We start from the raw sequence: 27,795 nt of genomic DNA, 5'->3' as shown, positions 1-27,795 counted from the left end.
AACTTTTACAGGCAAAGAGGCATATCTGTAGAGGTTGTTATGTCAGAATTACTATCAAAACAAATACTATAAATTGTTGCATCGATTTGGAATTGTAAACACAAAAAAATAATAAAAGGTCTAATTTCTTTTCAAAATTGTGTTCTATATTTCTTTAAAGCTATAAAGCCAGAAGCTATCTCTGTCACAGGAGGTGGAACCCGTTAAACATTTAAGTACCGAAAAGTTGAAAAATGTGATCTGAATCGTTAAAATACCGAATATCGGAAAGTACAGTTATACGGGGTTACATGAACAAAAATATAAAGAATGATTTGCCACATGATGTAGAATCCATACTGAAATCTATGATTCGAATTTTAAACGATTCCGTTAAAAAAAAGTGGGTCACAGGAACTAAACCCGTTACAAACTCTAAATACCGAATTTAAACAAATGTCGATAGACTTAGAATTTTACGCTGCTCAAGAATTTAGGCCGGGCCCATCTCCCAATACCCACCATAAGGTAAATAAAACATTTATAAATTAAAGTATTTGGAATCAATATACGATCGTGTTCCACTTTAAACTGCCAATACCAGAAAAATAAAGTAAACGAGAAATGTGGATAAAATCATGTGGGGACTATAGGAAAACGTGGGCCGATTTACCTAATTCTTTAATAACAACCATCCTCAACGCAATGCAAACTATTGTGCATCTGTATCTTGATTTCAACAGACAGATGTACATCGTTAAAACGACATGTGGTGATCATTAATATATTTATTTTACACAGGCGAATATTTAGAGGCGTTACAAGCGGTTAAGTTCGGACAACCCAAATGGACTAAAATCATCACAATATTAAATTTAACTGATTTTCCAAATTTCCATGAATTGGCCGCTTCACTAAATGCTGAGAACCAGTCAATTGCGATTATAACGACGAGCATTTTATGTCAATGACCATTTAAATATAGAAAAGTTAAGGAGGCCTAAATATATTGATTAAAGAATTGTATATAAGTGTTTTCAGAAGAATTTCACCCTTAACCCTTTAAAGGAATATTCCGATTGCATTACAAATAAAGTAATGCAATGCATAGCAAAATAATAAATTTGTGTCAAATTGGATTTTCTATTCCGGCGCCATGAATAAATGTACAGGAAATAAATTTGAATATATTGGGAATGAAAAGTGTGGCCAAGTGTTTCTATGATTAAAAAAATATCTTTACAATACATAACGTGACGTTGTTCAGAAAAAAGACAAAATTTAATAAAGCATTTTACTCAACATTGCTGAAATATTGTGTGTGGTTTGTTACTTCGGAAAAGAATTTTATTGAAATAGAATGCGCCATAAAATGACCAACAGATGTCACTATCGTCTACAAAAAATATTGTGAATTATACGCTTTCCTAGCTACATATTGTGAATTATACTTTTTTCAAACTAAAAAACAAACAGAAGAAAAACTCAAGACAGAAATCAAAGTAAAGAGACAATGATTTAACACGTAAAGTACTATAAATAGTTTATTGTAATCATCTATGGGTTCTAGCTCGTCTGACGAAACATTTTATGTATAGGTCCACAATTTATATAACGGTACCTCCCGATATTCGGTATTTTCATGATTTTTGCCACACCTTTTCATGGATTTGTCTAAAAATTGGTTTTTGTTGGTCATAATGGGTTCTAGATCCGGTGGCGAAACATTGTATGCATAGGTCACGTTTTGGTATAGCCCCCATATTACGGCACCTCCCAATATTCGGTATTTTCATGATTTTTGCCATATTTTCCCACGGATTTGTAGTTCATAATGGGTTCAAGCCCGGTGGCAGAGCAATAAATATTTCGTTCCACGTTTTCCTATAGAGCACATATAACGATACCCACCGATATTCGGTATTTCAATAATTCTAGTCACATTTACGCACATAATTGTTTCAAATTTGGTATTTTAAAAGATTTGATGGATGACAATCCTTGAAGTATAAAATAGTCCATTGAGGTTCCAGTTGTGGCATGGCCCCATATAACTGACTCATTCATTTTATGGTTTTTTGATAAGTTTAACTAATCTTCTTTTCATTCGTAACTGCACCATCTCATCACCATAGGGTTTGATCAGAGACTAATGAAAATATGGACAACGGAATGCTCCATTGCTTATTTTTGACCAAAGTTTTGCATAAGATGGCGCTAGTGTGTCAAGGTGAATTTCACTGAAGCACTAATGAGTGAAAACTTTGTTTTAAGAAAATAATAAGCAATTCTATAGAATAATTTATTTAGATAATTTGGTATCGAAATTATTTACTCTATTTTGATAAAATAAAGCCAAGGCATGAACCATGGTACAAGTAATAACATGCAACTCTGCATTTTTATATAATAAATTTCGTCAAATTTTACTTAATTGAAATCAGATTCTCATCTCCGTTAATGAAGATTTTGAGAATGAGATACTATCAAATTTATACTTAAAAAAAAAAAAGAAAACATATGACGCTATTCTACCTTGATGTAGACAAAGGAATATATAGAATATGAATATATATAGACTAAAAAGTGATTCCATATCTAATCGTCGAGCGCTTCAACAGATGTCATCTACATTCTCTCCCAATGCAAAACATTAATAATTAGTATAATAAACAAATCATTTACTAACTGAAAACAGTAGTTTATATTCTGTCGTAATGTATAAAAAACACAAACGGTTGGGGAATAATTAATAAACTCCGAATTCGACAACTCTTTTATCTCTGAGTGATAAAGGTGACATCTAAAGATTATGTCAAAACCCAACATTATAGTTTATAGAGAATTGGTGACATCTGTCGGAAAAATAAATTATTAGAACTTTGTTGGTGTTTGTATTCGTGCCATCTACTTATTAAATTGGCAAGTACAATAAATTTTTTATAAAGTTGTAGAGTAATAGCGCCACCTAGGATCAAGTTCAAATGAGGTTCAAATTGGAATAGCATATCAGTAAAGACATCAGGTCAGCATTAGTCTTATTTCTTGCAATAGATGTCGAGCCATTATTATAACAATTTTTTCATTTCTTCTCATTAGGAATCGACTGTTGTAGAAACCCTAAACACTTTTAGCATTTTCGATTTTTCAATCTTTCAACATTATGAGTGAAATCTTTCAATTGCAGAAAAATAAAGTTGTTCAGATTCCAAATTTTGTTTACTTTTCGAAATAATAAACAAAAATTGAATTTGTTTTTATTAAATTGGCAAAATTTGCAATTTTACTAAAATAGTAGTTTTTTGCCAGTAGTCGGCACCATTTTCCAATGCTCGGCATGTCTATTTGCTAGTAGTCGGCATATGGTATATTAGTAAAAAAATAATATTTTGTATATTTTTTTATTTCAAATAGTATAAAACAATGCCGTATTATTAATTCACAGTTTGAAAAACTAATTTCGTTTTTAAATAGTGTTTTAATTAATTATCATTCTAAACCAAATATAGGTAGAAAATCAAGAATAGTATGGTTACCTTCAGTAACGTATGGATTTCCAATTGAAATAAAAATGAGATTAAATACCTTTCTTGTATTTGGAATTTGTGAATTGATCTTTTTCCTTTAGATAACTAACATTTTTTTCAATGCCGCCGCTATCTAAAACGTCAAATAACTGATTTAAAAAAACCTACTTAATTTAGAAAAGTTGGTCAAAAAGCACAAATAAAAGCAACTGCGGACTCAAAACTATTTTTTTATTTGAGTAGTTTTTGGATTATATTTTAAAACTTTTCTCAAGTTTTGGTGAAATAGGTCAAAAATGATATTTTTCTAGTAATCGGCACCCTATGCCGACTACTGGCAAATCTCTTTTTTTCTGTTCCTAATGTCGGCATTAAATAATATAAGAGAAAAATGCTTGATTATGTATGTTTTTTAAGTTATAAAATGATCTTTAGACTGTTATTTACTATTATAAAATATTTCTGATTTCAAAAGTATTAAATTTAATAATTTAAATCGATTATTAAGTTGACGCCACCACTAATTTTTTCTTTACACACAAGCACTATCGCACGCGTTGGAAGACACTCACTGACGAAAACCGTTATTCTCTCGTAATAAATGATCGGAGCTCACTCTTTTTTTACAGAAAGAGAGCAGAGAACACTGTTGACGTTTTTTTGCAATTATTTCATTATTTGGTCAATTCCATTTTTAGTTATTTGAGTTTAAATTTCAAAACTGTCGACTACTGGGACATGCCGAACTTAGGCGCACTTACCCTATCAAAAAAAAAAAAAATAGTATAGTGCCCAAACGGACATACATGATTCTTTAACAAATAGCCAATTTCAGTTCAAAACGCCTTCTAATGTTTGTTTCTGATATCTTGGTCTTGGTCTGAGGTAAGCTGCCAGGGTCGGCCTAAGGACCCAAAAACTATAAGTGAAACATATTTTTTTCTAAAACGATGTTTCGTAGGAGATTTTTGCATAAACGGATCACATAAAGTACGGATTTAACATTTAAATGTCTTGTAATGTCATCTGGGACCTGTATGTTGTTGTGTAGTGGTAAGCATGCTGGCTTTGCTCTCAGAGAATCCAGGTTCGATTAACAAGCCAGACATCACATTTTTAAAGAGAAAAAAATAATGTTTAGGCATTTCACATGGAAAAATTATCAAGGTCAAGTCATTTCAAATAAGATTTTACATCTCTGCATTTTCTGTTATTTACCTTGTCAAATTTCACTGAATTAAAAAAGGTTCCTCTCTGAAATTGGCTGTGTACACAATGGATTTATAAATATAAAATTTAATTTTTTTTATAAAAACAACAATAATGGGTTTAAATCTGACCATTTTGCCACAACAAAATACTATGGTATCCCGAACAAACATGCCAACACTGTTCTATAAATTTTGAAAATGAGATGTTGTCAAATAACTAATATTGAATAAAAATTGTAAATATATGATTGCATAACTTTACCTTTTTAATTCTACCATGGTATTTCAGCTTATTAGTTTAAGTTATATGAAAAAAAGAAAAAGTATACAAAGTAGTCTTTTTCGCTCCTAATAACTGTCGAAGAAGTGACTTGCGTGATTATTAAAAATAACGCTGTGTGCGCTATTTAGTCACGCCTTAAACTATCGCAGGCGTGGTTCGTTTCTTCCCGAAGGATGCAACTTCCACGGTGAGAAAGCTATATCAATCGGGATGATTTCTATCGCTTTGTTGAGTCTTCTAAGTGACATAGGGGATATTTTTTGCTTGCAGGTATATCACACATACACTTCACCTGGACAGAAAAGACTATTTCCATGAGAGAAGCTTTCACATTGCATTAATGTACTCTCAAAAGCTTTATTAGTATGGGTTAGTCTTTGAAGTTTCGAGAAAAATACGATTTTTTGAATTTTTTGGAAATATTTTTATACTCTCCACCATTGACCATCCTTATATTAAGCTGAACCAGTCGCGCTTTGCTATCCCTTTCGTTTTATATGAATTCAAAATTTTTAATACAAATATTTTGTGGTTCTAAAAAACAAATTCAAGAATTAAAGAAGTATTTATTGTAATGTAAAAAAATTAAAATAAAAACTTGCTAAATTTAGTCCGTGTACACGAAGAGTTTGTCCTTTGGATTTATAAGAAATGTCAAATGTACAGGAAACTGTAATCTTTTAAAGTTGAACCGCATTTTTTTGGTATTAGTGGGATTCGATGTAGCAATACATTGAACATATATACTTCCCCGTATGGGAGCTATATCCAAATCTGAAGCGATTTCAATATAATTTGGCAATTTTTTTTTACCAAATTCCGTTACACTTTCTAAATTTCATTGATATTGGATATTGGAGATACATTGCGTGTTTGGTGCATCAAATACATAAAAGTACGTTAAAAAGTTTATATGGGAGCTATATCAATCTCTGAACCGGTTTCAATACAATTTGGAAAATTTAGTTTTGCATCAAAAACCGTTACACATTCGAAATTTCATAAAAATGGGAGGTACATAGCGTGTTTTGTGCATCAAACACTAAAATCGTACATTTATTTTTGTCATCGCACATTCCAAATTTCATTGAAATAGGAGATACATAGCGTGGTTGGCTCATCAAATACATGAAATCGGCCGAAAAAATATTTGGGAGCTATGTCCAAATCTAAACCGATTTCAATATAATTTAGTAAATTTATTTTTGTATCAAATTCCGTCACACATTCCAAATTGAAGACTGTATCTACAACCAATCAAAAGATATTTGCATACAATATCTAAATATTTTTGGAGGTACCTCCGATTCTTATGCCATATCCCCAGTTCCTAGTAGAATTTCAAAAATTTATATAGCCTATGGTACTTTCAGGCAATATTATAAAATAAAATGTTGGGAAATTTTCAGGAAAAATTGTTCAGCGATTTTTGAGTCTATAAATAACGATCAAACAAACAAACGTACAAACATTTTCCATCTGTAACACCTCAAAATATTCGTCGTAGATTCCATAAAGTATACATATTCATATCTGCATGAAATTCTAAGTGGATTTAATGATGTCCGTCAAGTTGTTTAGTTTTCTAATTACACAGTGCTAAAGTTGAGTAATTTAACTTAATTTTTGGAAAAAAATATTTTTTTTTTTATTTTTTTAGTTTTATTGTTTCTCATCAAAAGTGGTAATTTTAGGATTCGAATCGAATACATGCAGTTATCAGTGTTTTAGAAAAAAAGTTTTAAAAACAGTGATGTAAAAATATTGTAAAAATTAATTCAAAATATGATCATATTTCCGCCACATGGTTCTAAGTTTCTAAGATTAAGGTTCTAAAATTATAATTTTGTATTTTATAAAATTATAATTTTTGTGTCGTTTTTGTTTTATTTAAAAAATGGTGAAAATAGTCAACTGATTTTGCGGTGAATGTATATTGATCTTGTTCTCTATTTTGTTTGTTTTTTTGTTTTGTTGTTCTTTTTAAATAAGTTTCTTTTATCTTTATTTTCAGATGATCCAATTTAAGACAATGAGAGACATTTAATGGAGGAACACTAAAATGATGATTTTTTAAAAATCAGTTACTTTTTTAATATATTGATAAGGTTTTGGTCTATTTCAGATAGGAAGGCTTAATTGCCAACCAATTTCGTATACATTTTTTATTATTATTTCTCATTCACACAAATATGCAGTCTCCTCCGATTTAAAAAGTTTTTCCTCTGAATTTGCTTCTGATCTTGGGGATCTAACCCCATTGCGTCCTGCAGAGATCAACGTTATCGGTGGTATTATATTGGCAATTTTTGTAGCATTTATTCACTGAGAAACAAAATACTAAATGATAAGTTTGTAAAAAAAAAACTCTATCTAAAACACCCTCAAAATACCTAAAATTAGGAAGTATGTAGGGCCTATTTATATTAGTGAACTTACCTTCGCATAATTTTGCAGGGAGAGATTTTCAATATAGCTAAAATTTTATTGTATATATCAATACATTATATGATCAATACATAATAGTGTATTTATCTTCGCAAAATGTAGCATTAAAAGATGAATGAAGAAGATTGAATGCTAAAATTTTGCACACATGTGTATTTCGTGAGTAAGCATGGGTCATGTCGGTCACGTTTTCGTGTAGCCCCCCCCCCCTATATTAGATATTTTGACGATTTAGATAAGATTTTCTAACGTAATTTATGGAGGGTATATTAAGTATGCCATTCCGATTGTAACACCTCGAAATATACATTTTATTTAGACCCCACAAAGTATATATTCTTGATCAGCATAAAATTCTATGTCGATTTATTTAGGAAATTACTCTAGCTTCAGAACAAAATGGAATTCAAAATTGGCTATATTGGTCCACAATTTGATTTGGTAGCCCCTATATAACTGTACCGACAGATTTAGGGTTTTTGGGTGTTTTACCCACAATTTTAACCCCAATTTGATGTAGATTGGAAGCATGTGTTCCCATTATGTAAGAACCATACTTGCATAGAACTGTCAATATATATCTAAGTGTTAGTGTAATCCCTACGTAACTGCACCTGCAGATATTCGGTATTTTGATTATCTCTTTAACAATTTTCACCGAAAATTTTCGAAATTAGAATTTGAAGTTTCTAATGGGTACTACATCTCATGACAGAATATTGCTCTCACACATCCGCGTCTTCGTATAGCCCCCTTTAAAACGGTATCTCCCTATATTCGTCATTTTGATGATTTTAGCGACATTATACACCTGAATTGTTTCAAGTTTCGTACTGAATATCGTAATAGCCTAAAAATGGTGTTTTTATTATTTTAACAGTTTTATTCAACGGACTTTTTATACCCTCCACCTTGGAATGGTTTGTAACATCCCTAAATATTCTCATAGACGCCATAAAGTGTATATATTCATAATCAGCATAAAATTCTAAGTCGATTTAACGATGTCCGTTTGTCTGACTGTTGAAATCACAATACAGCCCACATTATTTGACGTAGAGCGTCAAAATATAGCAGAACAACTTGTATTGTGTCTAGGATGGTTGGCATTGAAAATGAGATATAAAGGTACCTCTCGATATTCGGTATTTTGATGATTTTTGAAACAGTTTTTATCGGATTTGTCTAAACATTGGTATTTATATGTAAAAATGGGTACAAGATCCACGTTTTGGTATAGCCCCCATACAACGGTACCTCCCGATATTCGTTGTTTGACGATTATTTGCCACATTATTTCGCGAATTTGCCCAGAAATTGGTTTTTGTATGTATAGCTCCCATATAACAGTACCTGCCGAAATTCGATATTTTGATGATAATCCTAGAAGTATAAAATAGTCCATAGAGGTTCCCGTTTTGGCATTGACCCATTTTACGGACTCATTCACTTTATTTTTTGATAAGTTTAACTGCATTATCCGAATCGTCCTACTGGCATATGAAGTTTAAAGTGAAACACGCTTGAATTCACATCTATATATATAAATGTAAGTTGTGTTAGTTACTACGCTTATAACTTAAGGACAGCTGGACTGATTTTAACGATTCACACAAATTCGGAGTTGTCTCCTCTCCGAAAAGGATAATATCCAGAAAAATCGCGTAAAAATGTGATATATTAACATTTTCATTTTGACTTTTCAAATGTACAATAGTAATGTTTTATTTTGTATGATGTTTTTCCATTTTGACTTACTTTTTTCTAATGTACATTTGTAGTGTTTTTTATATTTTATTTTTGAATTCAAATATTAATACCAATTTATTTAATCGACTTGATTTCTTGAGAATTGAAATTGATGGCGGGTTACATGGAAGCGTAGTACCGAATTATATGGTGGCGAAACGGAATAGATGATATCGAAATAATTTAACGCGGTCACACCAAAAGAAAGATAATTATTAATTAAAAAATAATTACTTTGTCAAAATAGCAAAAAAAAATCACGGAAAAGAGATCTCATTGCAAAAATTCTCAAATCGGGAAAAAATCGAAAAAATTTTCAGTGGAATCGAATTTTAAAATGATAGTAATGGTCTTTAAACATTTGCTGTAATAAATCAGCGAACAGGTTGAAGATTTTTTCAATTTGTTATTCTTCTTTTGTCATTTTTTTCAATTTGTATTATCATATTGAATTCAGTGGATTTTTGTGAACAAAATAATTTTTCACTATATACAATTTTTCACCAAAAGAAAATGAAATAAGTGCGAAATACGATGTTAACTGACATCTAATTTTCGATTACAGGGCCGACATCGTGGTTCAGATGGAAGATGCGAACACATTTAAACAACCAAAAATGACAGAAAAATACATCTATATGAAATAAATTGTGGAAACATGAACAAATTACAAATATATGAAATTAGCACGGGACCGAATATTTGTTGAATCGTCATTGAATTATACTATGATGAAAAATATGGTGGATAAAACTATTTTTACTCATTTAAATCACGCGAAATTTTTTTCAGTTGTTGTTGTTTTGCTATATTTTTGATTTGGTCTCTATTTGTTATATTGGATTATAAGAGCTAGAAGAATGTTTTCAATATAGGTCGATGTCTAGGAGTAATACCCATATAAAAGTACCTCCTGATTTTACCATATTTCAAAGGATTTGGCTAAAAATGTGTATTTGGTGGTGAAAATCTTACACAAAAATTTGAACATATCTACAAATTTTAGAATTTTTTCCCTATAATAGTACTCCCTCAAGTCCACTTTTTGGCGGACAAACAGACCGACAAGGTTAGAGGGACTTATAAGAACTCTAATGGACAATCTGAGGTGCTAATGGCTTTAAAAAAAGTAATTTACTTTGGCTATTCTTAATTCATTCAACACTCAATTAAAAGGTGCGGACCGGGCCAGCTAGTTCTTTTATATATAAAAATGAACTTAATGTTGTTATACCCTACACCACAAGGTGGTCAGGGTATTATGTCTTTGTGCATTTGTTTGTAACAGACAAAAGGAAACGAGATAGACCCATAGTTCCTTTTGATGATCTGCATAGAATCACATTCTGAGTCGATTTATGCATGTCCGTCCGCCCGTTCATGTATTTTTGTAAACAAAGTACAGTTCGCATTTATTGCCCTATCCAGATGAAATTTTGCACAAATCATTTGTTTGGCCCAAGGACGAACCCTATTGAAATTCGGTCGGATAATCGGTCAAAATTTAGATATAGCTCCCATATATATCTTCGTCCGATTTGCCTTTTATTGTGCACCAAACGTGTAATATCAGTCCGAATAGTATGGTAAGTACGATCAGATTGAACCTGAAAATAAGTATGCCAAATTTGATCGAAATCGGTTCAGATATAGCTATAGCTCCAATATATATTGTTCATCCGATTTGTTATTTTTGTCCTCCCCAGCCGTAATATTCACTCTGTAACAACAATATTTGGTGAAATATATCAAATACAGCTCAGAAATACATTTGCTAAATTCTATCGAGATCGGTTCAGATTTGGATATAGCTCCCATATATAACTTCGTCCGATTTACCTTTGATTGTGCACCAAACGTCTAATATTTGCCCAAATGGGATGAAATTTGGCACTTACGAATTGAGTCTAGAAGCTAGTATGTCAAATTTGGTTCAGATCGGTTCAGATATAGTTATAGCTCCCATATATACTGTTCATCCGATTTGTTATATTTGTTTCCTACACCGTAATATGCATTCCGTAACAACGATATCTAGGGAAATATATCAAATACAGCTCAGAAATATCTTTGCCAAATTTTATTGAAATCGGTTCCGATTTGGCTCCCATATATATTTTTATCCGATTTCAAATTAATTGTGCACCAAATGGCCAAAACAAGTCCGAATTTAAAAGATACAAATGCTTCGGCATATTTAGTCCTTTGAACTTTATATTATAATTATAATCATAGCGTGTATGATTGAATTCTCCCATAAAAACTTTTAATTGTTATGCGGAGCTCTACTAAATTAGCAAAGTGGTGTAGGGTATCATAAAGTCGGCCCCGCCCGACTTTAAGACTTTCTTTACTGTTTTTTTTTTTTTTTTTTTTGAAAATTTGCAAATTCCTTCGAAATGGTGGAGGGCCGACCTTACTGTTTTTTACTTGTTTCAAATTCACTTTTATATCGACTCATCTGTAAAAAAATATATTAATTTATTCCATATGATTTTTTGTTTTTTTTTTTTTAATTAAAACCAAAAATTAAAAATTAATATTGGAATGGTATTTTTTACTCACATTCACCGTTGTATCGTCATACAGAGGCAGGCGCTTAATAATTAGATACTTATTGGTTATTGAGGTGAATATTTATTTTTTTCAATTTGAACTCTAAATATAAATCATTGTTCATAAAAATGTTTTTATTAAATATTTCGGTCCTGCACATTTCACACAGGGTGAGATAAAAAACTGCAACAAAGTTAAACGCTATAATTTTTACATTGTTTTTAAATTTTATTGATGAAAGCAAAAAATGTCGGGAATAGCATCAAATTTAGAATAATTTTAGATTTGTTCGAATTGGTCACCTTTGGCACGAATTATGGCCTTGAAGTCGCCACACGCTGTCCGAATGTTGGTATGCGGTATTTTGGCCCATTTCCGGCGAAGCGCTTGCTTGAGGTGATCGACACCACTTTCGGCCAAGCGAAGCAACTCTGGCTTTTTTGAGTCTATTTTTTCTGTTGCGGTGTAAGTTCTTGTACTTTTTGGAATTTCAATGGCTTTACCCCGAGTTCATTTTTCAATATTTGCCGAAAGGAATATTGCGATATGTTCAGCTCACGAGCCATTTTTCGGCCACTGCGACCCAGGTTTCGATCAAGTCACTTCTTTACTTTTCGAACCATTTCTGCTGATGTTGCGGTTTTCTTCCGTTCACTTCCTTGACGTCGGGCTACGCTACCCGTATCACGGTAACGAGCAATGGTACGAGACACAAAAGATTTATTCGCATTTAAATGCTGGAGTGCTCTAGCAATAGCCACTTGTGGTTTTCCAGCCAAATTAAAAGAAATCACACTATGACGCTTGAATTCCATCACGAATAACTTTTTTTTCTGGAAAATTCTCACCGAAATGTTTTTGTACGCTTGTAAACAATATAATGAGCTGTCTCTGGAATAGTTTTAACAGCTGTCGGACGAGTGGCCTAGAAATGACATATCAGTTTGAAGTTATTTGCAGTTTTTTCATCTCACTCTGTATACATTAAAGAATTTAACAGGTTGCATTCGTTAGACAATTTTTAACTGCAAATTAGATATTTCTGGCAAAGAACACAATCCCCCTTATCTAAATATATAATTTGACCGATAATCGCAAATCGTATAATTGGCATGACCTTCATTAATATGATCTGGGATATCCGTCAAAGAAGTTAATTTATGAATGGTTGCCTGAAATGGGTTTAAAATGTATTTCTGGCTACGTCGGAGGTCAATACTGTCAATATTGGCTATGGACCTAAGACTGATATCAAGATTACGAGTGTTAAGAATATCGGATACCCCCTTCGCATAATATGAGCTACCAGAAGGAGTGGATGATATTTTTTATCCCCGGATTTCATCTAAGTTTAATTACGCCAAATGGACCGACATGTATAAAACGACACCAAGTATGACGAAACAATTACTTTTAAAGAGGCTAATGACCTGTTATTTTAATTAGGAAAACATGTCATAGAAGCCCCATATGAAAGTGACACAATATTTTGCAAAATCTAAATTTTAATAAAATTTGAAATTAAAACATGTGTTACATCGGTGTGGTAGTTCTTGGTGGTTCCAAATTAAAAAAAGTCAAACATCTCATGTAAGAGAAACGGAGTTTACGATCTCTCACATCGTTATATTTGCTTCAATCTTTGATCAGGTGCTAGTACTGATTTTTTTATACCCTCCACCATAGTATGGAGGGTATATTAAGTTTGTCATTCCGTTCGTAACACCTCGAAATGCACATTTTAGACCCCACAAAGTATATATGTTTTTGATCAGCATAAAATTCTCTGTCAATTTAGCGATGTCCGTCCGTCTATCCGTCTGTGGAAATCACTCTGGTTTCCGAACGATCAGAATAATAAAATTTTGCTCAAATGTATGTTATGTCTGCTGGACTTTTGGTATTGAAAATGGGCCATGTAGGTCCACGTCTTGGTATAGCCTCCATATAACTGTACCTCCCGATATTCGGTATTTTGATGATTTTAGCGAATTTCTTCACCGGAAATGTTTCAAATTTGGTATTTGAAGTTCATAATGGATACTACAGTCTAAAACGGAAAATTTTCTGTGCAGTTCCACGTCTTCGTAGAGCCCCCGTATAACGGTACCTCCCGATATTCGCTGTTTTGATGATTTTAGCGAATTTCTTCACCGGAATTGTTTCAAATTTGGTATTTAAAGTTCGTAATGGATACTACAGCCCTAAACAGAAAATTGTCTGTGCAGGTCCACCTCTTCGTAAAGCCCCCATATAACGGTACCTCCCGATATTCGGCATTTTAATGATTTTATGGACATTTTTCACCAGAATTGTTTCATTTTTTTGATAGACCCTAATATAATAGCTACATTCGGTATTTTTAAGATTTTAACAGAAGTTTTAACGGATTTTATTGTTTTTGAGAATTGTCAAATTTGTCCCAAATGGTGTAGGGTATTCAAAGTTCGGCCCGGCCGAACTTACAACTTTTTTACTTGTTTAAATCTCAAAATTTGGAAATTTAATATCAAAATTAATAAACTGAGAAGGTTAGGTACTATAGGCTACATCGTGTTGATAGCCTCTATTTCAAGCACAACACATGATTTGGATCTGTGGCTAGATCGGAAACTAAGGAATTCCTAATCATCACACTAGTTGAGTTTATTTTTAAAATATTGAAACGCAAACAATGTTTTTAGACAATTTAAAATTGCTAATAAGGAGACAGCTAGATTAAAAGCAGAATCTATTAATTTTTTGATTGAAAATTTGAGTTGCAAAATGAGCGTAAAATCTGTTGGTCTCTATCTGGAGTCTTAAACATCAAAACAAAAGTTCTCACGTCTAACGGCAGTCACAGCAATTTGATCCGCATGCAATTATGACACACATACATTATTTCCCTCAATTACACAACGGAACATGAAAAATCCCGCTGATGAGAATTCATCAAAACTAATCCCTTTGTCATTGTTTGAAAAAGTTTGACTCCTTGGCCATTGGCAAAAGTCGATGCCGACAAGATACGACAAGAGGCAGCACACCAGACCCCCCATACACACGTGCGAAAGTACTCGCCGGCCGCAATGTTAGGTCGCTGATGACTTCATAATTGCTCGTCAACAATAGACGAAACAGTGGCAGAGCCAAGAAAGAGGAAGACATGCAAAAGCACCCTATAGTGTCCGCTAACAGCAGGAGGATCCTAACAAGAAGCTCTTGCCACCAACTTAAAGAGCCAACAGCGGCTACGAAAGCACCCCGTGCAGTGATTGGTGCAGCATGTATGTGTGTGTGCGTGCGTGTGCATGCAACGAAATGTAATTGACATGGTGCGTAAAACTCCAAGGAAAACGGGGATGATTTCCTTCGATCGAATATTGCAAATGTGTTAATGTCAACGCCAAATACACGTTTCCCGTCCTTTCAATCTCCTTTATTCGGACTACAACAAGGCTACATTGCTTTTAAATTGTCATAGGTTTTGGCAATGTTGAGTGTATTTTTGGTTACAGCTACAGGAACAACAGCACGCACACATACGCACAGGAAATCCAACCCTCTTGGGAGTTTCTTGCCGGAGTGCCGGTTTTTGATATTGGTGTGTGGTTTGTTTATAAACACACACACACACACACGCATACACATTCCAACGTTAGAATGGGTGCTCTGGCGAACTCTCTGTCTCTCGCTCTTAACTACACAAATGAACAAAACGGCAGGACAGCAGTATTGCCTCTCTTGAATTGAGTGATGTAAGAGAATGGTTTGTACTAGCTTAAGAGTAGTATATGAGCGCAATTTGCCAACCGGTGGGTTTGATGTTTGGAAATTTGTGTTTCCGGCCACTTGAAGACATTCCGCCAATGTTGTCGCAAGGATAAGCACATACGTACGATTTGAGCGTGGAAATCATTTAGTGACGGAAGTTTGTTGAAAGCGCGCGCGTCTGATAATTACGAAAAGTGTTATGAAAAGCCATGAGTGGCTGGCCATGCGATAACGTGATTTGTGAAGTTTTTCCAACCAAATGTTCGAACTCCAAATGCAAATAGAAGATATCTACATAACGACATACTAACCTTGTTGATATGCATGGCGAAGTGTCGCAGAGTGAGCGTATGATTTATTGATGTAGGCGCGCGTGTGTGTGTGTGTTTGTGCAAACATTTTCGGCACAAATTTTGGAATTTACAACGACTTTAACTATTCCCCATTGGATTTACTTTAAGCTGCAACAATAACACCAGTAGCAAGGAGCAAAAACGAAAAACATTGTAAATAACATGTCTCGCCGCAAACAGTTAAAACCACGGGCTTTTCTTAAATGTAAGTGTGTTCAATGTCAATGAAATAGTAGTATGCATATTTATGTGTGCTCTAGTGTGTGAGCGGAGCGGAGCAGAACGGGTGTTTTTGCGTGTGTCTGCAGGTATAAGTATAATTTGTGTGAAATATCTATTATAGAACAAGTGCGAGTGTGTCTTTGCCTGTACCCGTACATGATTGATGGAACTATCCATCCCATCCCATTCCAATCCAATCCGTCCCATCCATCGCTCCATGGCTCCATTCAAACATCCGCACAACAAATATTGTATACTCACTCGTATTTGAACCGAGAGCAGAAATTGCAATGCCAATCATACACTTTGGCAAGTGTCAAGAGTATACACCTTGGAGACTGACGTATCGATGGGGGTTTGGCTTTGTTGGCTGTCTGACTGGCTGCCTGCTGTTCTGTGCAGTGTCATGTGTAATCAAACTTTCTGTCTCTGTCCGCAGTGCCGCTCGCTGTTTCCCCGCCATCGGAGCCACCAGGCAATGCTGTTGCTGCAACTCTTCTCGTTGTTGTTGTTGCTGTTGTAGTAGGTGGCTGTCGTATATCATGCACGTGTTAGTTTTTAGGTATGAATGAATTTTTAAATCGTTTTCGAATTTTGTTGCTGCATCAACTGACTGTGATACCCCTAAGTGACATAAAATGTTTCATATACAGCGGCAACAACAACAGCAACGAATAGATTTTAGTAACGAACAACCTTTTTGCATTGTGCAATTACACCCACACACACCCACACACACATACAAATACAAACACATAGACGGTTTACTTGGATTTTGCTGTAACAGCAAGTTGTTTTCGTTGTTGTTATTATTGTCATCTTTGCTGCTGCTACTGCTACTGTTGTTGATGTTGTTGTTGTTGCCTACACATCCCAAAATCCCTGTTTGAAACACAAAACAAAAAGGAACCTTTATTGTGGAAACAAATCCCACATGGAATGAGAGTATGGTTCCCCAAGCAACAGAGCGGAGGCAACATCAGCCCAACACAACCAAAACATCAGTGTAAAAAATCCATCGCCCTCACCTCCCGCCCCCCCAACTGCCTCTCTCTCTCTCCTTCTCCGTAGGACCCTGAACATTCACATATACGTAGGACTCAGCATCGGACTGCCTTAGTTTGCGCAACGCAATCCAACATTATTACATACCGTCCTCTGCTGTTTTGCTCTGTTCAGTTTCAGTTCATCATCGGCACAATGTTCGGTCTTAATGCCGCACGACAACGAAACCAACGGCATTGGCAACAACATCAACAATAACAAAATAACATAGAAAACCCATCGTTCGTTATTTCTCCTGGGAACATACAGCCAATCCCAGGGGAGTTCCCTTGAGGATTAGGTTTTATTTCTTTTCTCTCTTTGCCAAACTATCTCTCTGTTTCGTTCACGCGCTCACTGAGCCCAATAACCCCCCTCTCCCACACTATATCTTTGCCACACATAAATATTGTTGGTAGCCAACGTGGAGTGACTTGCAAATGAGGGTATTTTTTGGAAAATTTTTAAATTTTGTATCGACAACAAACGTTGTTTTTATAAAAACAACAATAAAGGGATAAGGCCTGACCATTTTGCAACAACAAAAGTATCGAATTCTACTTACTCGCATACAAAACGGACGCTTATTCAAATGCTGTTTTTAAAATAGGTCTGTTACTGTTTATACTTTTACGAAGTTTGCGTATGTGAGGAAGGCTTCCAGACAGTTGCAAAGAAAGTGGATGATAGAATAAGAAAAGTATTCTTATCTGCGAATCTAAAATACCAAATTTGACACAATTCCACGGGTAAAATTGTTTCTAATCTTCAAAAAAGCGAATATTGGTCGGTATCGTTAAATGTACAAAATTGGATCAACTACAAATACCGAATCGTAGTAATACCGAATTTCTAAGGGTACCGTTATATAGGGGTTATTGGAAAACGTGTTCTGCCACCCGTGGTAGAACCCGTTACAAACTACTAATTTGGAACAAATTTGGAACAATTCCTTGGAAAAATCATCAAATCACTGAATATCGGGAGGCACCGTTATATGGGCGCTGCAATGTAATGTAAACGTTGGCCAATATACTTCCTTTTCAATACCAACTATACGAGACACAATACGAACTAATGTGCCAAATTTCTACGTCTGAACAGTGTCCTGATTTCAACACACAGACGGAAATCGTAAAATCGACGCAGAATTTAATGCTGATCAGAGAGAGATGAAGAAACTGCAACCAACTTCAGACTGCAGTCATTTCTAAGCCACTCGTCCGACAGCTGTTAAAATTATTCCAGTGATATTGTTTACAAGCGTACAAAAGCATTTTGGTTGAAAATTTTCAGGAAAAAAAATTATTCGTGATGGAATTCAAGCGTGATAGTGTGATTTCTTTATATTTGGCTGGAAAACCACAAGTGGCTATCGTTAGAGTACTCCAGCATTTAAATGTGAGTAAATCTTTAGTGTCTCGTACCATCGCTCGTAACCGTGATACTGGAAGCGTAGCCCGACGTCAAGGAAGTGGACGGTAGAAAACAGCAACATCGTCAGAAATGGTTCGAAAAATAAAGAAGCGACTTGATCGAAACCCGGGTCACAGTGGCCGAAAAATGGCTCGTAAGCTGAACATATCGCAATATTCAATTCGGCAAATATTAAAAAATGAGCTCGGGGTAAAGCCATTGAAATTCCAACAAGTAAAAAATTAGTAAGTTCGACCGGGCCGAACTTTGAATATCCTCCACCATTTGGAACGAAATAGAAAATATTAAAAAAAAAATAAAATCCATTGAAAATTCTGTAAAAATCTTTAAAATACCTAATATTGGAAGGTGCCGATATATGGGGGGATATACGCTATTGTGGACCTATATAGACAAATCTATGTTTGGGGGTAAAGTACTCACAAGGAAATTCTTGTGTGGATTTTCAGAGAATACAATTGGGAAATACCTTTCAGGGGTTAAAGTGCTCACAACGAAATCCTTGCGGGGATTTTCAGAGAATACCATTGGAATATATAGCTAAAATCATCAAAATACCGAATAACGGGGGTACCGTTATATGGGGGCTATACGATATCGTTAACCTATATAGAGAACTCTATGTCAGGGGGTAAAGTGCTCACAAAGAACTCCTTGTGTGGATTATCAGACAATTCCGTTGAAAAATATGGGTAAAATGATCAAAATACCGAATATAGATGAGTACCGTCATATGGGGGATGTACGATATTGTGGACCTATATAGACAATTCCCTTTCAGGGGTGCTCACAAAGAACTCCGTGTGTGGATTTTCAGACAATACGATTGGAAAATGTGGCTAAAATCATCAAAATACCGAATATCGCGGGGTACCGTTATATGGGGGCTATACGTTATCGTTAACCTATATAGAGAATTCTCTGTTGGGGGGTAAAGTGCTCGCAAAGAACCCCTTGTGTACAAAGAACCCCTTGTGACCATTCCGTTGAAAAATATGGCTAAAAACATCAAAATACCGAATATCGGGAGTACCGTTATATAAGGACTACACGATATCGTGGACCTATATAGATACTTCTCTGTAGAGGTATAAAGTACCCACAAGGAACTCCTTGTGTGGATTTTTAGACAATTCCGATAAAAAATGTGGGTAAAATCATAAAAATATCGAATATCGGGGGGTACCGTTATATGGGGGATACACGATATCGTGGACCTGTATAGACAATTCTCTCTCAGGGGGTGAAGTACTCACAAGGAACTACTTGTGTGGATTTTAAGACAATTCCATTGAAAAGTGTGGCTAACATCATCAAAATACAGAATATCGGGGGGTACAGTTATATGGGGGATATACGATATCGTGGACCTATATAGACAATTCTTTTTGAGGGGGTAAAATGCCCACAAGGGACTCCTTTTGTGGAATTTCAGACAATTCCATTGAAAAATGTGGATAAAATCATCAAAATACCAAATATCGGGGGTACCGTTATATGGGGGCTATACGATATCGTGGACCAATATACCCCATCTTCGAACTTGACCTGCCTGCAGACAAAAGAGAGATCTGTGCAAAATTTTAGCTTCCTATCTTAATTCGTTTAGACTGTAGCGTGATTACATCAGACGGACAGGGCTAAATCGTCTTAGAATTTTACGCTGATCAAGAATATATATACTTTGTTGGGTCTAAAATGATTATTTCGATGAGTTACAAACGGAATGACGAACTTAATATGCCCTTCATACTGTTTTTGGTGGAGGGTATAAAAAGTGCAAGTGTGTGTCGCCATAACAGCCGATGGTCGCTCTCCGCTCGTATTAATCGACCGTGGCATCAGAATAAATGTCGAATATTATCGCGAAAATATTCTGGAGGGTGTATTAAAGCCTTGGGCACGCAAACATTTATATATATACAACCATATTCCGAGTTACCAAGTTGCCATTATAGATCTAATAAACGAGACTGTAGGCTATTCGAATTACATTATTACAATTAGCTGTCTTTGGAAAATTATAGATAATATGGAAAATAACACTGTGCTACAAATTTCATGTTTTCCAATTTTTACGGGCAAAATCCAGCATATTGTGAAACCTAAATAGAGGTGACAAATTCTTAGTTTACTGAGACTTTGTTTGATGTAAAAAAAAAAATAATAATAATAATAAATAAATAAAAAATATATATAAATTTTGGTTGAAAAAAGTATAATAAATTCCATCCAGTAAATAATGTGAGTTTTGTCAATTTTAATAGCAAGTTATTATGTGTTAAGAAAGTCGATATTGAAATTGGTAAAGCTTAATTTAATATAAATTTATTTTTAAAGGTTTAAAAATTGATAGTTTTACTTTGGAGTATTCAGCCATTGGTTTAACCATAGACAAATTAGGTAAAGACTAAAAAGTTGTCTCTGAAAAAAGTGCTTCAATAGATGTCGTTCATGCTGTGAGAGAGGTTCAGTAGACCCACTCAATTCTCTCAAAATACAAAATATTGAATATTTTTATGATTCTTTATTATTTATCAATTAAAAACGAAACAGTGACTTTTTTTACTTTTACATTATCAAAATATGTCGTGAAATATAAAAATATTGAACTTAAATAGCAGAAAAATGAATAAATTGTTTTAGAAGTCGAGTGACTTCACTAGCCCTGAGTGACTTGACTGGCCCAAGATCAGCAATAGTGACATCTGCCGGAAGGGAAAATTTAAACATTTTTTTAGTCCATACCTTTATTTTTCTATGGTTTAACCTCATATTGCTTTCTATTATCATGATCTCATTCCTGGGAAGAGAATGGTCACTTTGTAAACTCTGTAGGTATCAGGTATTCTCAAGTGAATGAGAATCACACTCACTTTCTTCCTTTCCAAAAACAAACATTATAACACTGCTCTCGCCACTCTATCTCACTTGCAGTTACCAATTTCTACAAATTGTACATGCATATCTATTATTTTTGATACATATCTATTATTTTTGATAAGGACAGGTGCCGATTATTCGAATTTCCCGTATTTTCAATTTTTAGATTAAAGTTTCGTGTATTTGTAAATAATTCTTTGAGACTATCCATTAGTATTAACCCTTTCATACATTGCATTGGTAAAAAATGCTGAATCTTTGGAAATACCTGAAATACCGGGGTAATAAGGTATTAATCGCACTCAAATCATTTAAAATATTTTGACGGTTTGATTATCTTTTTATAACCACATTCTTTGAAAAAGGTAAATTGTAGTAACAATTCCTGATGATGATAGTATTCATTTAGAAGATGTGTGCGGAAAGTGTTAGAGAAAAGTTAACATCAGGTGGAACTGCTAAACGGGATCTATATTAATAATTTTCTGCAGAGAACTGTAGAAGCTGTATCCCAAAACAAAATTTCGAGCATGTCCTCATCGACATAGAATTATTTAATTAGTGGAGTTCACATACTCTTATACAAATTTCGAATGGCATAAGCCAAATGTATGAGGCATATTGGCAGAAAGAAATAATATTGTAATATTTCACCTTTTACTCATACCTATGGTAGAGGAGTTGCTCATGTGTTCGCTGTTGTTTAAAGGAATTCGAACATGTTGTAAACACATCAACAAAAAAACCCACTCGACCACAATGCCTAGGTATCCATTCGTTGTCTGCCTTTTTGCCAAATTCTTTTGGGGATAAAATATAAAATAATTTCTGTGTCTTGTGTATTTGAAATTGTTGGGCAAACAAAACCGAAAAGTGCCCAGAGCTTTATGTCGTTCATACCGACCCGCTTGGTGATAAATCGAATTTCTGTCTCCTGTTCGGAACGTAAGTCCCCAGAGTTCTTGAACGTACAAAGCTTTTACAGATATTGATGGACGAGTATGAGGTTGGTTGTAGTGCGTCATTTTGCCAGGAGTGCATGCGACACAATTTGAGCTATTGTCGAGGACATTGTTATGCAGATTAAATATATTGCAATGTCGCCGGATAGGCCGGACGTCAAAGTATGCACTTGACATAATAACATGACGCCCAAGATTTTCATTGCATTATGTGCAGTTTCCCTCGCCTTTCGCATTCGTTCGTATTAAATTAAAAATAAAGAGTTGGATATTTTCATTTGGAAATATTTGGCAAATCATTAACGTGCGCTCACACACTAACACACACACACACACACCAAGTTTTAATATTAAAACAAACAAACAAACAAATGTGCCATAAATGGCAGCAAAACCATTAAAAACTTACGGTGAGTGACTGTGTTTGTTTAAATGTGTATGTTTGCGCTTAGTGGCCTCTTGGGAGCTACTTGCTAGACATACATGCACACTGGCGTAAATATTGGGGTGGAACGGAATTCGATGAATTATTTTTGTGTAAAAAGTGTTGCTTTGGTTCACGGTTGGCAACTGACAATTGGGGAGTTAGTCCTAACATTTTACTCACGGTTCACAGGGCATGAAACCGATATTTTATGTTTTGCGGTATTTTTATCTTTCACCCCACACTTGCGAACATTTACTTTGTGGTAGTTTTGAGCTATCAAATGGTTTTTTCGAGTATGAGTGGTGACACTTAGCTCATATCTGATTTGAAAAATAATTAGTTTTATCCTTCCGCCGAACGATTATGTTTTTGTATAAGCTTGAGAAACGCTAGGTAATACTGCGACATTACTTTGAAAATCATGGAAGAAAAGAAGCACCTTCAGCAAAATTGTAGCGTTTGGGGCACAACAAGTCAAAAGTCACTGTTTTATCCAGAGGTATTATTGGGCAAAAATGAGCAAGGAGAAGCAGTTACCTTGTCGAGGTATGTTGGACGAATTCTTGTTCCAATTGAAGAGAAGGATATTGACCAAATATTAATAGATTTCCACTCATTATGACAAAGAGACGTCTGAGACAAAGAGACGTGCCTGTCATCCTCCGAAATGTCTACTTTCTAGATTTTTTTTGCATGTTTTACATTGAAAGAAATGCATAATTCTCTTTATGGCAGTGTGATGTAGGGTATGACAATGTATTTTCGTTTGTGAAATTCGAGTTCCTGATCTTCTCTCTGCTTCTGTTCAGATGAAGCAAACTTATGCCTCTCAGCAAAGCATGCAGAGTAGTAAACTTCGGACGGAGGTACTCGACATTGTATTATTTCGAATTTATCTGATATTTTAACTCTATTCGGAATAAGAATGTTATATAGGTAGATGAACACCCTGTACTTTGTTGGTTGTATGTTGACTAGACTACGGGGAAGGATACTCGAAATGTAGTGGAAAATGTCCTTTTAGTTTCCGTTGTGCGTATTTGTTAATAAATCCGGAGAGTAAAAGAGTAGCGTTTGATTTAAAAGTATGCTAAGAATTTGGGTAGTAGCACTTACCACTTAAGGATATATGCTGATGTTTGTATGTATGTCTGTGCACATTGGCATATGCGAATGTATGTATGTGCGTGTGTCTATGCATATTTGAAGCAATGTATTTTTCACATCGTTGTTGTAGCTACTTGTGAATGAGTGCGAAATGCACTCTTGGGACCTTTAAACCAAAATGAAATTCGCTGCATTCGTATGGGCGCTTCTGTGCCGACATAAATGTCGCAAACACATAGACATACCAACTTACTGAACGTATAGGCTTGTGATACCATCAATTTCAATAATTTTAACTGGAGTTTCTTCACTAGGCTAGAAATAGATCTTCCCTCCGTCGTTGGTCATATAGTTCAAATCGTCTTGAAATAATCACTATAGGCCAGGCTGTTTAACTATCTTCATTCGGATATTATTTCTTAGCAATTTTACAAGGATGCTTAATTTTATTGATTCGTTATTTATTGTAGCAATATTCGCGCTTTGAATCACTTTATTTATCGAACAAACTTAAATCGAGGTTCAAATTTTTCGAACTTGTGTATTCTCTGAGAAGCGCCCTTCAAATTGTCAATTCGATTCTTTTTTGATAAGTGTAGACCAACATAGTCTACATTTTATCAAATTTTGAAAAAAAAAAAGTTGGACAACTATTTTAAAATTTATGCCCTCCCTCCAAACATTTAAAAACTATGATTTTTATTTCGTAATAACTACGCTATTATCCATATGAGTATAGTATATGTCTGCCTATAAAACCATCTACTAAATTGTTGTGATTATCAAGTTTTTCCATATTTTCTTCTCTGACAGTGTAACTATGTACTATGCAAAGACAATATTAGACTTTATTTTTGGCCCAAGAGTTTCGGACAGTAAATATTTTTCGTATGTACAGTCTGAGATGAAAAAACTGCCACCAACTTCAGACTGCTTTCATTTCTAAGCCACTAGTCCGAGTTGCTTCGCTTGGCCGAAAGTGGTGAACTGCCGAATTTGGTTTTCTCCGATGAGAAAACATTCATTGTGCAGCGGTTTGTAGACAAACAAAATGATCGTGTTTACTTGCCAAAGAGGTCAGCTGAAAATGTGCACCTTCGGTTGGCCACCACTAGAACTCAAGCGCTGGCCATGCTGATGGTGTGGGCCGTCATAACAGCCGATGGACGCTCTCCGCTCGTATTAATCGACCGTGGTATCAGAATAAATGCTGAATATTACAGCGGAAATATTTTGAAGGGTGTAAGCTTTGGACATGCAAACATTTTGGCCGCAGATCGCACTCAGCACGCGCCACCCAAGAATGGTTACAAAATAAGATTCCTCGCTTCAATTCTAAAATCTCCGGATACCAATACGTTGGACTATTGTGTCTGAAGTATTTTGGAAAGCCAGTTTGGCACTGAAAAATACCAAAGTGTCGATCACCTCAAGCAAGCGCTTCGCCGGGAATGGACCAAAATACCGCAGAGCAACATTCGGTCAGCGTGAGACGGTTTCATTGGCCGTTTGAAGGCCATAATTCGTGCCAAAGGTGGCCAATTCGAACAAATCTAAATTTATTCTAATATTTGATGCTATTTCCGACATTTTTGCTTTCATTCAATAAAATTAAAAAAAAAATAAAATTATGGCGTAATTATGTACAGCAAAATAGTTTGTGAATGATTACAGGTAAATCATAACTTTTGTGAGACCAAGTCATCATTATTATTATGGGGCCTATCTTTTTATACCCTCCACCATATAATGGGGAAAATATTAAGTTTAAAACTCAACAAAAAATTAATTTTAATTATACCCTACAACACTATGTGTTGGGGGTATTATAAGTTTGATTGGCCCAAAATTATGTAACACCACGAAATATTGATTTCCCACATAGGAAAGTATATATGGATCTTCCTATCTCGCCGAGCTGAGTCGATCTAGCTATGTATGTCCATCCGTCCGTCTGTCCGCCTGTCCGTCTGTCCATGTTAATTTGTAATCACTCTACAGGTCGCAATTATGGCCCGATCTTCACGAAATTTAGAATGGAGGTGGGGCTAGGGTCAGAATAGAACCCTATTTCTTTTGGAGATGATCGCCAAATATTTAGGGGTTGAAATGGACCAAATACTGAAAAAATGTCGGATTTTGCAGTAGCTCTACAGGTCACAATTATAGACCAATCGACGCGACATTTCGCATGTAGCTAGAGTTTAGGGCGGGGAAGAAGCCTACCAATTTGGGTGGTCATCGGATAATATTTAGCGGGTAAAATAGGCCATATCTTTTTTGTTGAAAAAATTCAAAATTTTTCATTAAACCGCTAATATTTTAAATCCCGGCGAAATCACAAAGCCATGACAAGGTTACTTCTGATCTTTACATTGATGTTAAGATCCAAAAAATCGAATATATAGCAAGTATATGCGATATATATGTCTATCAAAGAAGATATGCTTGAAAGATCTCATATATGTCGAGAACGGCTGAATTGATTTCGACAGTTCTCATTAATTCAGAATGGCCTCTTGGCAGGAAAGGAAAAACGTCTAAAAACGCATACAAATATCTCTCTAAAGATGAAAATATTGATTTTGTAATATTTTCTCATATTTTTTCCATTTTGCATATTTTCATTTTGAATTAAACATTTGGTAATATTTCTACAGCTAACAAAACTAAGTAGTTAGGATATCAGGTTATCATATACAGATCGCATTTATGGCCCGATCCTTACGAAATTTTGCATGGGGATAAGATGAGGGTCAGAATAGAAGCCTACTCTTTTTGGAGATGATCGCCATATATTTAGTGGTTGAAATGGACCAAAAAACTGCAAAATTGTCAGCAGGTCGTAATTATCGCCCAATCCTCACGCACATTTGAATGGGGGTTACCGGACATTGCAAAAGCCAAGCAGTTTTGGATGGCCATCCAAAAATATTCAATGTGTAAAGGAGTTTGCCAACTTTTGTAAACAAAATACGAAAATGTCCATTCCAGTGACTTTTTGGAGAATTCACAAAAACAGGGAAGACGCACTTCTGACTATTTCGTTAACGCTGATTTCGTTGAAGAATATAGTCATATGGCTGTATCTCATATAGATGCGTTTCAGTCAAAAACCAATAATAAATGTTAATCTTTTGCCACTTCTGAGAGATTATAGGTCTTTGGGAAATACTGGTTCCAGATCTAGGAAGACCATTTACGTGCAACATCTATCAATAAATTGGAAATGAACAAATTAGTTTAAGTTGCTATTATTCGAAAATAAGAGAACGAAACCTGATGGTTTTCTTTTATTATTTGTCACAATATCTTGTGAAATTCTTTCGAGTATCTTGCCTATATAACTGTATCGTTTATTATAGTGTTGTAGGGTATTCAACGGTCGGCCCCGCTCGACTGTAGCCTTTGCTTACTTGTTTTATATATTTTTAATAGAATTCAAATTTAATTGTCTTTGTTCGTCTGATTGAGGAAATCACATAGGAAGATAAAATTATGATGATATGTATTTTGAGTCCGAAGATATTGATATTGGAAATGAGTTTTGGTATAGTCCCCTTGTTTAAGTTATTTTAGGAGCTTTAGCCATAGTTTTCAACCGAATCTGCTGCAACTCTCAACAGACAAAAAAGTTCTGACTTAATGTTGGTCCTCAATTTGGCAAAACGGTCCCTATTGGTTTAAATTATTTTATGGGTTTGGGGATTTTCGGAAGATTTCGAACAAAACTAACTGTAACAAAACATTTTTAAATGTAGCCCCATACGGCGGTACTTTTTGAACTTTTCCACAGCAGAGAAAAAGTAGCCATACCATATAGAATGGACCAATTTGTTTGTGAGAAAATC

At 34.8% G+C, this 27,795-nt stretch overlaps 1 protein-coding gene across 1 annotated transcript in view; it reads left to right on the top strand.

Moving 5' to 3' along the window:
* The first annotated feature begins 15,617 nt into the window (after positions 1-15,617).
* Positions 15,618-27,795, top strand: part of LOC101888960 (zinc finger protein 423 homolog) — an 87,118-nt gene continuing 74,940 nt past the window's right edge. The window contains exon 1 of the mRNA XM_020038360.2: positions 15,618-16,067. Within this exon, the coding sequence (XP_019893919.2) occupies positions 16,025-16,067 (43 nt within the window). The 5' untranslated portion in view covers positions 15,618-16,024. The remainder of the gene's footprint in view (positions 16,068-27,795) is intronic.

This window comes from Musca domestica, unplaced genomic scaffold (assembly GCF_030504385.1).
Source record: "Musca domestica strain aabys unplaced genomic scaffold, Musca_domestica.polishedcontigs.V.1.1 31, whole genome shotgun sequence".
Taxonomy (NCBI): domain Eukaryota; kingdom Metazoa; phylum Arthropoda; class Insecta; order Diptera; family Muscidae; genus Musca; species Musca domestica.
The sequence above is the reverse complement of the archived record's forward strand: the minus strand, read 5'-3'. Positions and strand labels throughout refer to the sequence as shown.